Below are 14,521 nucleotides of genomic sequence, written 5' to 3'. Positions count from 1 at the left end.
TGTGTGGAGGCCCTGTCATCCTAAGTTTGGATACATAGACTAAAGGAGAGTAAATTGCATATAACTTTTACATCATTACTCATATAGTGTTTCCACTTTGCATATCGCAAATTCACATGACATAGAGCTTAATTTGATTTATTGATTTTTTTATGTGTTTTTCTATTTTCTATATTATTTAAAATGTATAAGCATTATAAAAAATATACTATTTTGTCCTCCCACCACATCTACTACTTAAAATACTCAATTTATATGGATCTAGTGATCATTAGATTGGGAAAGATTACTAGAACGTGGATCTAAGGTAAAAGTATAAATTTAACAGTTGGATTTTTGTAGATGTAATTTATGAAATTTATTTTGAATGTTAAAGGCCTAGTAAATCAATTATAATTTAATTCTAGATAATAAAATATTTAATATTTTGATTAAAAAACTCTAGGGATTATTATACTTATCACCATGAATTTTTTAAAAAATTATCTTAGTTTTAGTACGGGAAGGTCTATTTTCACTCCTCCCAAGTAAAAATCCCAATATTGTGTCCAATCTCCCCTTTTCAAGTTTGAAACCAATCCTAGTTAGGTTTGGAAATATAGGCTTGGTAATCTACAAAGCCTAGAGATCATGCCATGCGTGAGCCTTGGGCGGGCACAAATCTTATGCTTTGTGTCCACATAAGCTTGGAGAGGATCCACATAAGCACCATGCCATCTCGCCTTGTCAACATAGTCAACCTAGCTGACTTTCCACCTCATCATCCTAGTCATCACTCATTAATGACACATCATCTTATCACCTTTGCAAGCCACCTCACACTTGGCGATGTGGCATGCCACATCATGGAATGTCATGCATGCATCATCCCTCCACGTGTCAACCCATATAGACATGGGGAGTATAGTTATATTAGCCATAATGATGCCACGTAGTAGTAGGTGAGTGTGTGCCACATGGTACCTTCCCCCTCTTTCCCATTAATATTTTTCTAATATTAAAATTTTATTTTTTTACTTTTTAAAATTATTTTAATATATATTAATCTTTTGAAGATAACATCATCATATATAGAAAGAGAAAAAATATGAAATTTTAAAGAATAAAATATATAGGTTTTAATATAAAAAATTTAAAATATCTAATTTCTAAGGATTATATTTTTAAAATTAAAAATAGTAATTTTTTTTAAAGTTTATATTATTTTATTTTAAAATTTTGATTTGAAATATTATCATGTGTAGGAAAAACCTTTGAATAAAATTTGAAAAAACACATTTTGGAAGAAAATATAGTTATATTATCAAAGAAAAGGTTTAAAAATATTTTTAATATATATTTAGATCTATAAACATTTTTTTAATATAATATTTGTAAGTAGATAATAGATTCCTTTTTATCTATATGTTTATTATCTTAATTATCCAATCAATCATGTACTATATAGATGGGAAATCCATAAACCATGAACATCAACTCAAGTGCAACGATCCTCAATGAACTAATAGAACATAAACATCAACTAAGTACATCATTTGTGAGCTAACCTAACTAGTCTCGATTTAACCATTATCTCAATAGATCAAAGTATGAAGTGAGCTAACCCAACAGCTAGTTTAAGTTTAGTCACTACTATCAATAAATCTAAGTATAATGTAAGTGAGCTAACCCAGCTAGTTTAAGTTTAGTCACTATCAACAAGCACCCAATCAATATCATCGTCTCTCACTGGAGGTCGATGTACACATCGAGAATGATGTGCATGTCAAGGAGCTATGCTAGTTATCGGGGTCGTCACACGAATCTCTGCAAGTAGGTCTGCCTCAAAGGTAGGATCATGGACTAGTGGTGGTGTACTCGTATGGACTAGTGGTGGTGTACTCGAGAGCTCATGACTCCCACAAGCTTATACAGCCTGTCGCTCTCTCAATGTCATGCTACTTCAAGACATATTTGTCTATAAACACAGAATCTTTAGTCAGCTATGGTCTCTGCCTAGTAAACTTATACAGCCTCTCCTTCTCTCAATGTCGTGCTACTGCAAGACATCTTTTTCTATAAACACAAAATATTTAATCAGCTATGGTCTGTGCCTGCCACTCTATGTGTGTAAGCTCCTCTACTATAAGGAAATGCTACTCATATGAAGGAGCACTGCTACCACCACCATTGCCTGATGCGCCCTCGGACCACCACCACCACCCACAGGATCGTGTGCTGTGAGCCTGCTCTCCTACAAGACATCAAACTCTTGTGTACTCCACTCAATCTCTAAAGGCACCTCAGGCTCTTGAACTCTATTCTTGGCATCATCAACTCTTAAGTAAATGGCTGATGTAAAATACAAAGACGTGTTAGTCCTACCATAAACAAGAGTGAAGGTTGGGTGGCGGTCATCAATGATGAGAACTTTGTATGTCACCAAGTCGACTCATGCTCAAGAGAAATGTAGTAACTCTTGAGTGATGCAAGACAAATGGAAAAAAGGTCCACATCCGAGAGCATAGCTGCCAATTGCATCCATATCCTCAAGGCATAGAGCACATCAAGCCTTGCTGAGAAATGGTGGTGCATCTCAAAAGATAGGTCATCAAAAAATCTCCATAACAGGCTCTCGATATAAAGGTAATAAGGCATTGTCATGTCGAAAGACCTATGGAACTCTCAAATATGCAAGATCAACTACTCCATCCTACCCTAAGCCTAACACAAATAGGTAGACCAATGTGGAAGGTCCATTGACTAGTGTTATAAGAAAACACTAATCTAGCACTAATAAATCTCTAAAACACCACTAATGGCACTTCAATCTAAGAAAAAACATAAAGGAAGAGTGAAAAAGTGAAAAAGATGCAAGAGAATGAGGGGAAAAAAACTTAGGCCTTTTATAATCCTGTTCAAGGTCATGTGGCATAACTTTTAGGGATTGCAAACTGAACGACCCAGATTTACGTGTGGTTTTAGGGTCGATAAAATGAACACCTTAGATTTGTTGAAAATATCTCGATCGAGATACATGAACACCTCTGATTACATCCATGTATCTTGATTGAGATACATTAATGACTGAGATCCTTACCATGTATCTCGATCGAGATATATAAAATAGCTAAGATTGCATCGTAGTAGATCGATCAATATATAACAATGATCAAGATCACATTTCCATATCTCATTCAAGATATGGATACATGGATGGTTGAGATTGTAATAAAGTATCTCGTCGAGATATTTTCAGAGTCAAGATCATGAGGGGCATGGATGCATTCTATGGCATCATAGTACATGTTGAATGTGGATCCGAGTGGGCAATTATGCATATGTCGTCTGAGATCCCTTGTGGAATTGACACGGATCCCAATCGACTAAGTATCTCGATCTAGATATCCAAGTGGCAATGATGTGTTTTACTGACATGGACCTTGATTAAGATACATGAGCCCTTCCGAGACTATTGGCCTGCAATTGCAATCTTGATCAAGATATTGGATTGTTGGCTCGAAGACACATGTCAAGCTATAAGTGTTGTCATATCTCAATTGAGATACCCTACCCATGAGTTTTTCTTCTTTTGTAAATGTTATACTTCCCTTGAGAGTGAACGAAAGTGATCACCCTTACCATGCATCCACCCTTACGCATGCTCCCAAGAAACTCCCAAGCACCCAAGGGTGAAACACATTAACCATAACCATGATAAGAAAAGGAGATGCAGAAGATGGTCTTTTCCTCCTGGGGCTTGTTTAGTAATTTAATGCCTACAGTGCATTGCCAAACCTAAGAGAACCTAGAAAACTCATTAAAAAAACAATCAACACATAGAAAATTAAAAAATTTGAAAAAGTAATGTACATGTAGCACGATAGAAAAGAATGTAAAAACTTGTTTTTTATTAGTGAAAAATAACCAAGCTTCTTAATACAAGAAAATCTTAACAATAAAATCTTAAATAGTCATGTTCTTAAATTGATTAATCTGAATAATCTCACCTTTCAAAAATAGTGTTGCCAAACTTTTTTGACTTGAAACATAACAACAAAGTAAACATGAGAGGACTCTTAATCAAAAATATTGATCAAAATATACAAAATAATCAAAACAAGGAGCACAGAGGGAAAGCCCTTACTTGAATGCTCTTTGAAATCTTAGCCAAAATTCCAAACAAATAGAATAAAAGATGCTAGAGCTTGTTTTTCATGAGAATAAAAACACAAACTAACAATAACAACTTAAAATTATTTAAAAACTAATGTTTCTAACTTGATTGAGTTAAATCTTGTTACCTTTTATAAATAGTATTGTCGACCAAGAGGTGTGGGGAGGAAAAAAATGTTCATACTCTTTATTTTTGCCTAGTTTGGCTCGTCAATAAAACTGATGGGCTATACATTTTGTAAATAATGAGATTTTTTTTTAAATGTAGAGGTATAATGAGATTCGTCTATAAAATTGATAGGCTATACATTTTGTAAATAATAAGATTCTTTTAAAAATGTAGAGGTATAAGATTATGTTGATTGGTAGTCTCAAGCATACAACACCAAAGTAGATGGTGTACCAACAATGTGCTTTACAATTGTTCAAGTAAGTAGTTATATGGGTGAAGCTTTAAATTAAATGAGCTTTGTGTAAGGTGCTATGGGCCCATTAGCTTACAAAGTAGAAGCTCTCATATATTACGAGTAAAATACTAAAAGTCATGGTTCTTTTGTCAGGTTATGTTGGCTAGATGGTCTAGATGGTGACACTAATCTAAAAAGTGAATAAGCCATGTATCTTTACTTTAGTTGCCCTAAAAGTGGAGCAAAGGAAAAGGATAACTCAGCATAATCGCCAACTTTGGAAGCCAAAAATTAACAAACCGAAACTTGTTCCAATCTATAGCTAAAAGTTTTTGAAGAAGACATAGAAGTTCATACGTTCTACATGAAATACAATTTTCACATGCCAAATGTGCTAATGTAATTATGATCGTTTATATATATCATGTTTCACATGCTAAATGTGCTAATGTAGTTATGCTCGTGTATATATATCTTGATTGCCAAATGGCTACAATAATGATATTCTTCTCTTTAGAGAAAGCTATCCAAAAAAATAAAATTTCTTTGGGAAATTCTTTTTGCTGTGGCCATATTGGAAAAGAATGTACCGCTTACATATAGGTTATGTAAAGAACCTTGATGGAATATATTTCTAATTGGTCACCTTCTTTTTTTTTAGTGGGGGTAAGTTTCGGTCAAAGAATACTTTATTAATTACGTGTAGAGAAGGAAGTTGTAATGACATACGCCATTACGGCGGGCTTGTAGGACATATATAGCCGCAAATCACCCGTCAACAAGTGGCGCTGACAGACTTGAATTCTAACGTCGACGAGGCGATGATGATGAACGGGCTTCTGGACGCAATCCTGGCGCCTGCGGCCATTGTTCTCTTGCTTGTTTACCACGGCTTCCTGTACCACAAAGTGAGGAAATGTCCCATGCAAACGGTGATCGGCATCACCCAGAAAGCGAAAAGGTTGTGGGTTTACGACATGGTCACGGTAAGCAATCTGTGCAAAATATCCGCACAAGCTCTTGAGCTTTGGTATCACTCGGCATATATATGTGGCTCGTGTTTATGCAGGAGAACCACACGAAGAACGTCCTGGTGGTGCAGACGCTTCGGAACAGCATCATGGAGTCCACCCTCATGGCCACCACGGCTGTGCTCCTAACGGCCGCACTGGCCGCCTTCTTCACTTTAACCACTCGCAGCAGCTTCAAGCTGCCTGGTTTAGATCATGACGACCCTGTTGCCTCAGCCGACGGCAGCCACCTCAAGTCCGTCGTGTCGCGCAGTACCGTCAAGTGCATGGTCGTGCTGGCGTGCTTCATGGTGTCATTTGTGTGCCACACGCAGTCCATCCGCTTGCTCAACCAGCTGAATTTCATGGTGAACGTCCCCCTCGACCAGATGGCGCGCTGCTTGATCATCGACACTAGTACTACTACGTCCGTCGTCGACTCCCTCGCTGATATGCTGGAAAATGGAGCCCTCCTACATACCCTGGGCTCCCGGAGCTTCTACGTGGCCTTCCCCGTCCTCCTCTGGGTCTTCGGCTGCGTCCCCATGTTCCTCTCCACCCTCCTCCTGCTCTCCGCCCTCTACAGCGCCGACTTCGTGCACTGCGCTGGCAAGTCGTTCCATGATCAGACCCAGGACGATGCTAACGTATGAAAACTTTTGATCTTTGAGATGAAAACTTGGCTTGCTATGGTGGCTAGCATATAAAAATTTTGGATCTTTGAGATGAGTATCTAAATAATTGACTTGCCATGGTAGGCCTCTGTCCCTATATACCCTTTTTGTAAGCTTTTGGATGATAAAAGTTGCCTCTTATGTATAGATCTTTTACTTTTAAATCAAAGAAACCTTTTTATGTATGTACACTTTTTTTGCTTATTTCTTGTGCGTCCACAAGAAAATGAAATTCTTTATGGTGATTTCACATGTTATTTTACATGTTTTCAGCGTCATCAAACCCCAACAACCAAGAGACTTAAGCTCAATCACTATGAAATTCTTTATGGGGATTTCACATGTTATTTTACATGTTTTCAGTGTCATCAAACCCCAACAACCAAGAGACTTAAGCTCAATCACTATTAAGGAGGTAGGTGTAATTTCGACGTTTTTTTCGATGGAAATGTACTACTACTTCTACGATTGGAAGTAGTCGAGCGAGCTCTGGGTAGGGTTTGTGTAACATGCCATGGATTGTGCGAGGGCGTGGTCTGTGTTGTGGTGGGCTGTGATGGCTCTACAGAAGTGCCAGCACCTCCCCCAAAGTAGGCTTATGCCATAGCCCTTTTGCTCGAGGCTCATTTGCGAGATGAAATGATAAAACTGGCTTGGAGACATTGCCTGTGGTGTAGGCATAGTGGAGAGATTGGGCCTATATGCGGGTGTCTCGCCTAGTGTATGATCCATGGTCTACACACATACCATCACAACATGCCCATGCTTATGGGTTTGCCCAACAACATGCCTATGCTTATGCCATGACTCTAATAAGGAGAGGAGCACAAGCATGCTCAAAAGCAAGAAAATGCTTTAAAATAAAACCGAAGACATGGCTAATAAGAGCACTTACCGTCGAGATTGTTTGCTAATTGGAGTCTTGAGAGAGGGCTTAAGTGGGAGAGACCAAGAGAGAGCTTGTTTCTCAAGAGAAAATGATTGAAAACCTACAAAACAAACACAAACAAGACATATTGATATTGTGGCAAACAATGAAATTACACACACACACACACACACACCCCACAACACACACACATATAAACAAAAGCAAAGGTAAAGAGATCAGAAGCAAGGCCTACCTGGAATCTCAAAGATTTAGGGTTTGCATCATGAGCCTACAAAACAAACAAAACACAGCATGTTAGCTAATTTTGAAAGACCACACACACCCCACACCACAAGAATATAATCAAAAGCAAGGGAAAAGAAGAAGGGCTACCTAAAATCTCAAAGGTTTGGGGTTTACAACATGACACCAATTAAAAGCTCCAAAAAAAAACAAAAAACACAGCATGTTAGCAATGAAAGAAAGACCACACACATACACAAAATCAGAAGCAAGAAAGAGTTGAGGGAAGGGCTTAGATTTAAGGTTTAGGGATAGGGGAGTTGAGAGGTGAGAGGTGAGAGGTGAGAGGAGAGAACCTGCAAAAATTTAGGGGAGAGAAGAACCTCTGCATAATTTTCGAAACCGCTATAAGTAAGGCGTGGAACTTTTATTAAAAATTTCCCAAAGTCAAATTAGGCATCAAAATATGTGTCGAAATATGCATCAGAATACTTGTCGAAAAACACGTCACAACTCTATTTTAGTTTTCAACGCGTTTTTCGACAACCGCTTAAGGTCACTTTTTCATGTAAATTCTCATTCAAATTTTAAACTTTTTTGGTGGCCTGACACCTTTTCATAAAAAAATAAAATATATCGACTAGGCCATGCATGAACTATAAAAGAAGCTCCACCTCCCCCTCATTTAAACCCAAATTCACAGGCGTATTCAACATACATGGAGCTTGTGAGTGCTATGAACCTTTCAAATTTTATCAATTTAAAGGAGAAAATGTTGTGCCCATGCAATCGTTTGCAAGTACCAAGTCACCCGACGTCGAAGATTTTGCAACGAGCATTCCAAAAAATGGGGCATATTTCCAGTGGAGCACTTGTAACATCTACTTACTAGCCTCAATGTTCGCCCAGACAACAATGAACCGGTTGATCACGTGGATATCCAACCTAAGCGGAGAAAAAGAGCAAGGGCAGAGGAAACCTTGATGGGATTGGAACCCGAGCAGGCTTTGATGAACTCAAATCAAGTTCTAGAACATGTCGTGGACACCATGATAGCATTAGGAATTTTTTGGACCCAAAGAGGGCCTCTTGGATTAACTTTTGATTAGGAATGGACCAATAGAAAGAGGGCTGGGTGCACATTTTTTACTTCTTTGACCTTAGGGGGCCTAGGCTTTGGTTTGCTAATGGGGCCTAATTACTACTCTTGTCCCCCTACCTCTTGGGCCCAAACTTAGAGGTCCCCCCACCTAGAATCGCGCAGATGAAAAACCCTAAAAATTTTCAATTTTTTCCCAAAAGTGTGTTTTCCCTCTCAAACTTCCCCCCGACATACTCTAGGTTTGGAAAGCTCATTTTGAACCTCTTTCTTCCTCTTCTAAGCTCTCTATTACTGCAGAAACTCCATACCTCTCAAGCTCTCCCTCCTTGTCAAGCTCCCTCAGTCTCAAGCTCCTTCTCCCTCTTTCTTCCTTTTCTAAGCTCTCCATTGCTTGCAGAAACTCCATCCCTCTCAAGCTCTCCCTCCTTCTTAAGCTCCCTCCCTCTCAATCTCCCTCTCTCTCACTCTCTCTCAAGCTCCCTCCCTCTCAATCTCCCTCTCTCTCTCTCTCTCTCAAGCTCCCTCCCTCTCCATTGCTGCAGAAACTCTATCCCTCTTTAGTCTAATCTAGGTTCAGGAAGCCTATTCTCAAACTCTAACCCTCTTTTAAGCTTTCCATTGCTGCACTGAAAACCCTGAACTTTCTCTCCTCTCCACTCTTCTGTTGTAAAACAAGATTTTCTTTTCCCTTCTTCTCTTTTCTTACCACCATGGCCTCTTCCAGTAATGTGAGAAGACCTAGGGAGAAGGTGGAAGAGCTTGTGCTGCATAACACAAGAGATGAGAATGGAGTTTGGGCTCCAACAAGATTCAGGGTTGGGGCTTGGGTCTACATGCAGCCAAGCTCTAAGAGACCACATCGAGTGTGTTAACGGGGGAATATGCTACATCATTGGAAGGGGCGGCTACAAGGCTTCAAGCATACTAAGAAGGAAGGACTGGTTGCCATAGTGCAACATGTGTATACCCTTGGAGACCTATACATTCAAGGCCAACGACCAAGGTTTCCTTCAAATTGTTAGTGTAACATAAACACAGCTTTAACAACATGCTAATATTGGATTTTTTGTTTCAAATTTTTTTATGATTCTCCATTTTCTTATGTCTCTCTGCAAATATTTTTCCCTCTAATTATGTTGAGGAACAACCACTCCAAAGCCTCACTGGAGTTTTCTATGCTATGCATTGCATCCATTGGAGAGGCAATGTTTGTATCTCAAAGCCCAAGTGATCTTGTACAAAACAATATCTTTTTCTTTTCTCACTCATATTTTGTAGATAAAAAACCAGGTTTATTTGGTAAGCTAGAAGAGATCCCCAACCCCCCTCTTAACAATCCCAAATGGCCCAAACCTGATGCTTGGACCATCTTATGCTTAAAGTTTAAGATGGTAAGTGATATCAAGACATCACTCAAGTTTTCAAAGGCATCTACGTCAGTAGGGCTAAATTGGTTTTGTCCTTTACATGTTTTTGTGCACATGTTCAATTCCGTGCCAATTCCATGAGCGAGTGGCAGCAAGCAAGCATTGGAGCCTAGTAGACCCGCATCAACACTTTAGCATCATGGGCTTTGACAATGTGGAAGAGTCAAGTTTCAAGTTGATGAGAAGAAAGATATATCTGATTCCACTATATGTCTAGAGTTAACCCTTACACTTTTTGGTTATTGTGCCACTTTCTGCAGTAAGGTGCATAGCCCTACCAACACATAGTAGGCATGTGGAAGAGCTTGAAGATGAAATGAGTATATGGGAAAATAGCCTCTATTTTGATGCACGTGAGGGGCAAGAGTTTCATGATCGAGGTGAAGGCAATGACAAGCTTTCAAGTCAACAAGTAGATGGACTCGATCAACATGAAGTAAATGTCACAAAAGGGGCAAAAAATGAAGACATTATAACAATTTTAGATTAGATGACATGCTTGTAATTTTGTAGCAGGCTCTTTTTTAACCAATCTTTATTTAATTGAAATCTTAATATTTTTGCAAACTATAATTTTTTTTGTCTAGCGGTCTAGTGTGAAAAGGCCAAACTTTAAATTTTAACTATAAATATCCAAAGGTGCCTTCTTTCTCATTTTCACGCGATAGAAACCAAGCACGAGCTCACACTATCTCTTTGCATTCACATGGCTACCCACTTTGACAACTTCTGTGAGTTCCTCTCCACCACCCCATGGGCGGGCAAGAGCGAGCTCTTTGTCATGTTCTCTCGTGAAGTCGACTTTGAAAAGTCGCTTGCCCTTGCGTCCCAACATTATGAGACGTAGATTGCATACATGGAGCAATACTTGGCTCCCCACTCCATCTCCTTTTCCCATTGCCCCAATGATCGATGGGTGCCTGTTGAGCTGCTTAAGTTCAACAATATACCCGCCCCTACATCCAGCGCCTTGAACGCTTCATCGACATCTGCATCCCCGCAGGAGCTTATTGTACCTTCAATAAGTAGGAGGTGAAGAGGTTGGGGAAGGGCAATTTAGGAACTAGGTTCCTCTCGTGGCTTGCCACTTTTACATTGCATCAATGAGCGATGAGGATTCGGATGAGGAGGTAGAGATGCTTGCATTGCAGTTGGCAGGGTATTTGAGGGATGACAAGGAAGTGAAGGCAGTAGGAACAAGTGCTGGTGTAGAAGAGCAGCTTGCATCAGAGCACTTTCTAGAGGGTGCACAATCTGCAACTAAATAGCCCACTGTAGTAGAAGATGCGGGGCCATCTTCCCTACACGAGGAGAGCAAGGTGCTGCCAGAGCTTGAGATCAATCTCTTGAGAAGCACCATTGTGGTGGAAGGTGAAGAATACTTATTTCTTCATGACCTTGAAAAGACATCTGGCTTGAGAATGGATGAATGCTTGGGCATTATATGCACGCGATGTGAGGTGGACCTTGATACGTCCAACCTCGTTCCTTACCTAGATAGTGCTATATTACCCCTTGGATAATCTATCGCAGAGACAATTGCTTTGGTCAAGGAAACTGTGGTTGAGACCGCGGAGCAAGCCCTAGTTCCAGAGGAGGAATTCACAACCTTACAAGACAAGCTAGAGGCTGAAAAGGATACCCTTGCTGCTGGAGTAATGGAGGAGCCCAAAGCACCAAAAAAGGATGAGGCTAAGTCCTCGATTGACCTCTCCGCCCCCACCAGCACTTTGGCAAAAGAAGACATTGAGCAAGAGGTAATAATCGACCTTTTACAACCTAGAAACATTTGTAATTATGTATAGGAAAATATTTTGATTTTTCCTTTGATTGCAGAGGGTGGTGGAAATTGATGCATTTGCTGGGAGAGGTGGCGGCAGCAGAGACCAGGCCAAGGTCCATGGACATGATGCTGTGTTGGCACACTATCTTGGTCAACTTCCTATGGATGGCATCGCCATTATCCACAGGGACTACACCCCTCAATCTGCCTTCACTCTCTTCTTTTTGAAAGCCCTCTCTAAGGTGCTCTGTGTAGCCTCTATGGCACAAAGCACCAAATGTATAGTTCTGATTAAAAAATCACTTGCCTTTGATGTTTTTGGTTCTGGATTTAGGGGTAAGCTTCTTGCTCGTATAGGTATAGCCAAAAGCATAGGCATAGAGGATCCTCAAGAAATACCCCAATCACTCCTTGAGCACACTCTGCCCAATGACAAGAGAAGAAAGCTCAATATTGTAAGAAAGCTTTTGTAAAGATGATGTAGCACTTCTTATTTATGAATACAATACAATTTTTGCAAACTTATTTTCATCAAGTATATCATTGTTTTTTCTAGTTTGTACCATCAATGTTTTTGTGAATGCATCAGAAATGACCCTGGGAGCCTGGGGGAGTAGTGCCAGAACAGTGCAAATTTTGAGCCTGCACCGCTGCTGTAGAGCCCAAATTTGCACTATTTTGGCACAGCTTCCCCAGCCCTTCAGGAGTAATTCTGATGCATTGGATGACAAATAATGTATTTTGATACATGATTAAAGGTATTTTTATCTTGTAAATTACTATTTCTCATAATCAATGTACTCAACTTGATTATAAATGCATCAAAAATGACTCTGAGTGGCTGGGGGAGCAGTGCCAGAACAGTGCGAATTTTGAGCCTGCACCGCTGCTGTAGAGCCCAAATTCGCACTGTTCTGGCATAGCTTCCCCAGCCCTCTAGGAGCAATTCTAATGCATTGGATAACAAATAATGTATTTTTATACACGATTAAAGGTATTTTTATTTTATAAATTACTATTTTTATAATTAATGTACTCAACTTCATTATAAATGCATCAGAAATGATCCCGAGTGGTTGGGGGAGCAGTGGCAGAACAGTGCAAATTTTGAGCCTGCACTGTCGTTGCATAGCCTAAATTCGCACTGTTCTGGCATAGCTTCCCCAGTGTCCTCCAGGAGCAATTCTGATGCATTGGATGTGACAAACAATATAATTTTACACATGATTAAAGCTGTTTTTATCTTATAAACTATTGTTTCTCACAATTAGTGTACTCAACTTTATTATAAATGCATCAAAAATGATCTTGAGTGGTTGGGGGAGCAGTGCCAGAATAGTGCGAATTTTGAGCTTGCACTGCCACTGCAGAGCCTAAATTCGCACTGGTTTGGCATAGCTTCCCCAGTCCTCCAAGCGCAATTCTCATGCATTAATGTAATTTTACACATGATTAAAGCTGTTTTTATCTTATAAACTATTGTTTCTCACAATAATTAGTGTACTCAACTTCATTATAAATGCATCAGAAATGATCCTGAGTGGCTGGGGAAGCAGTGCCAGAACAGTGTGAATTTTGAGCCTGCACCGGATAAACCCTATATTTTTACATATGATTAAAGGTGTTTTTATCTTATAAACTACTATTTCTCACAATTAGTGTGCTCAACTTTATTATAAATGCATCAAAAATCTAATTGTGCTCAACTTTATTATAAATGCATCAGAAATGATCCTGAGTGGCTGGGGGAGCAGTGCCAGAACAGTGCGAATTTTGAGCCTGCACCGCCGCTGCAGAGCCTAAATTCACACTCATCTGGCATAGCTTCCCCAGTCCACCAGGAGTAATTCTGATGCATTGGATGATAAACACTATATTTTTACACATAATTAAAGGTGTTTTTATCTTATAAACTACTATTTCTCACAATTAGTGTGCTCAACTTCATTATAAATGCATCAGAAATGATCCTGGAGTCGCTAGGGGGGCAGTGCCAGAAAAGTGTGAATTTTGAGCCTGCACCGCTGCTGCAGAGCCTAAATTCACACTGTTCTGGCATAGCTTCCCAAGTCCTCCAGGAGAAATTCTGATGCATTGGATGATAAACACTATATTTTTACACATGATTAAAGGTGTTTTTATCTTATAAACTACTGTTTCTCACAGCAGTTAGTGTGCTCAACTCATTATAAATGCATCAGAAATGATCTTGAGTGGCTAGGGGAGAAGTGCCAGAATAGTGCAAATTTTGAGCCTACATCGCCGTTGCAGAGGCCAAATTCGCACTGTTCTGGCACAGCTTCCTCAGTCCTCCAAGAGCATTTCTGATGCCTTGGGTGACAAACTAGCACATGATAGACACTCCTTGTTAAACAAACATGATGACACCAAGACATTGTAAGAGAAACTAAAAATTTTAATTATCAGAAGGTTACAAATGAAAGCCAGATAGGCTTGTTACAAAGGGGGGTTTGAAACAAAAGAGTTGCTTCAAAAAAAAGGTTAACATCTAAGATCTCTAGATCGTCGCCTCGAATGGGCCGAGCTAGTTGCATGTCCTTGGCAGATATGGTAATCCTCTTTGCATGTATTGCAAGGAGGTTGGTGTCTTCAAAAAGCCCAACAAGGTAAGCCTCGGAGGCTTCTTGCAATGCTTGAAGGGCAATCCCCTGCACACGGAACTCTGTTCTATATCGTTGGAGAATCTCCTTCACTATGCGAGCAAAAGGGACTCTTCTTATCAGTAACTCAGTGTTCCTCTAATAAAACTTGATTTCTTGTAGAGCCCTATGCCCTCTCCTTCTCCTTGGAGCTCTCTGTGTTGTGTTAGTGCGTTGGCAAGGTTGGGA

At 39.7% G+C, this 14,521-nt stretch overlaps 1 protein-coding gene across 1 annotated transcript; it reads left to right on the top strand.

Annotated features, from left to right (window-relative positions):
* Positions 1–5,365: 5,365 nt before the first annotated feature.
* Positions 5,366–6,304, top strand: LOC147624883 (uncharacterized). The gene is made up of 2 exons (XM_086818881.1): positions 5,366–5,548; positions 5,632–6,304. The coding sequence occupies exons 1-2, from the start codon at positions 5,384–5,386 to the stop codon at positions 6,223–6,225; spliced, it is 759 nt and encodes a 252-aa protein (XP_086675007.1). The 5' UTR covers positions 5,366–5,383; the 3' UTR covers positions 6,226–6,304.
* Positions 6,305–14,521: the final 8,217 nt, after the last annotated feature.

Source organism: Cibotium barometz, chromosome 24, assembly GCF_041138505.1.
Source record: "Cibotium barometz isolate CiBa-2024 chromosome 24, ASM4113850v1, whole genome shotgun sequence".
Lineage (NCBI taxonomy): Eukaryota > Viridiplantae > Streptophyta > Polypodiopsida > Cyatheales > Cibotiaceae > Cibotium > Cibotium barometz.
The sequence above is the reverse complement of the archived record's forward strand: the minus strand, read 5'-3'. Positions and strand labels throughout refer to the sequence as shown.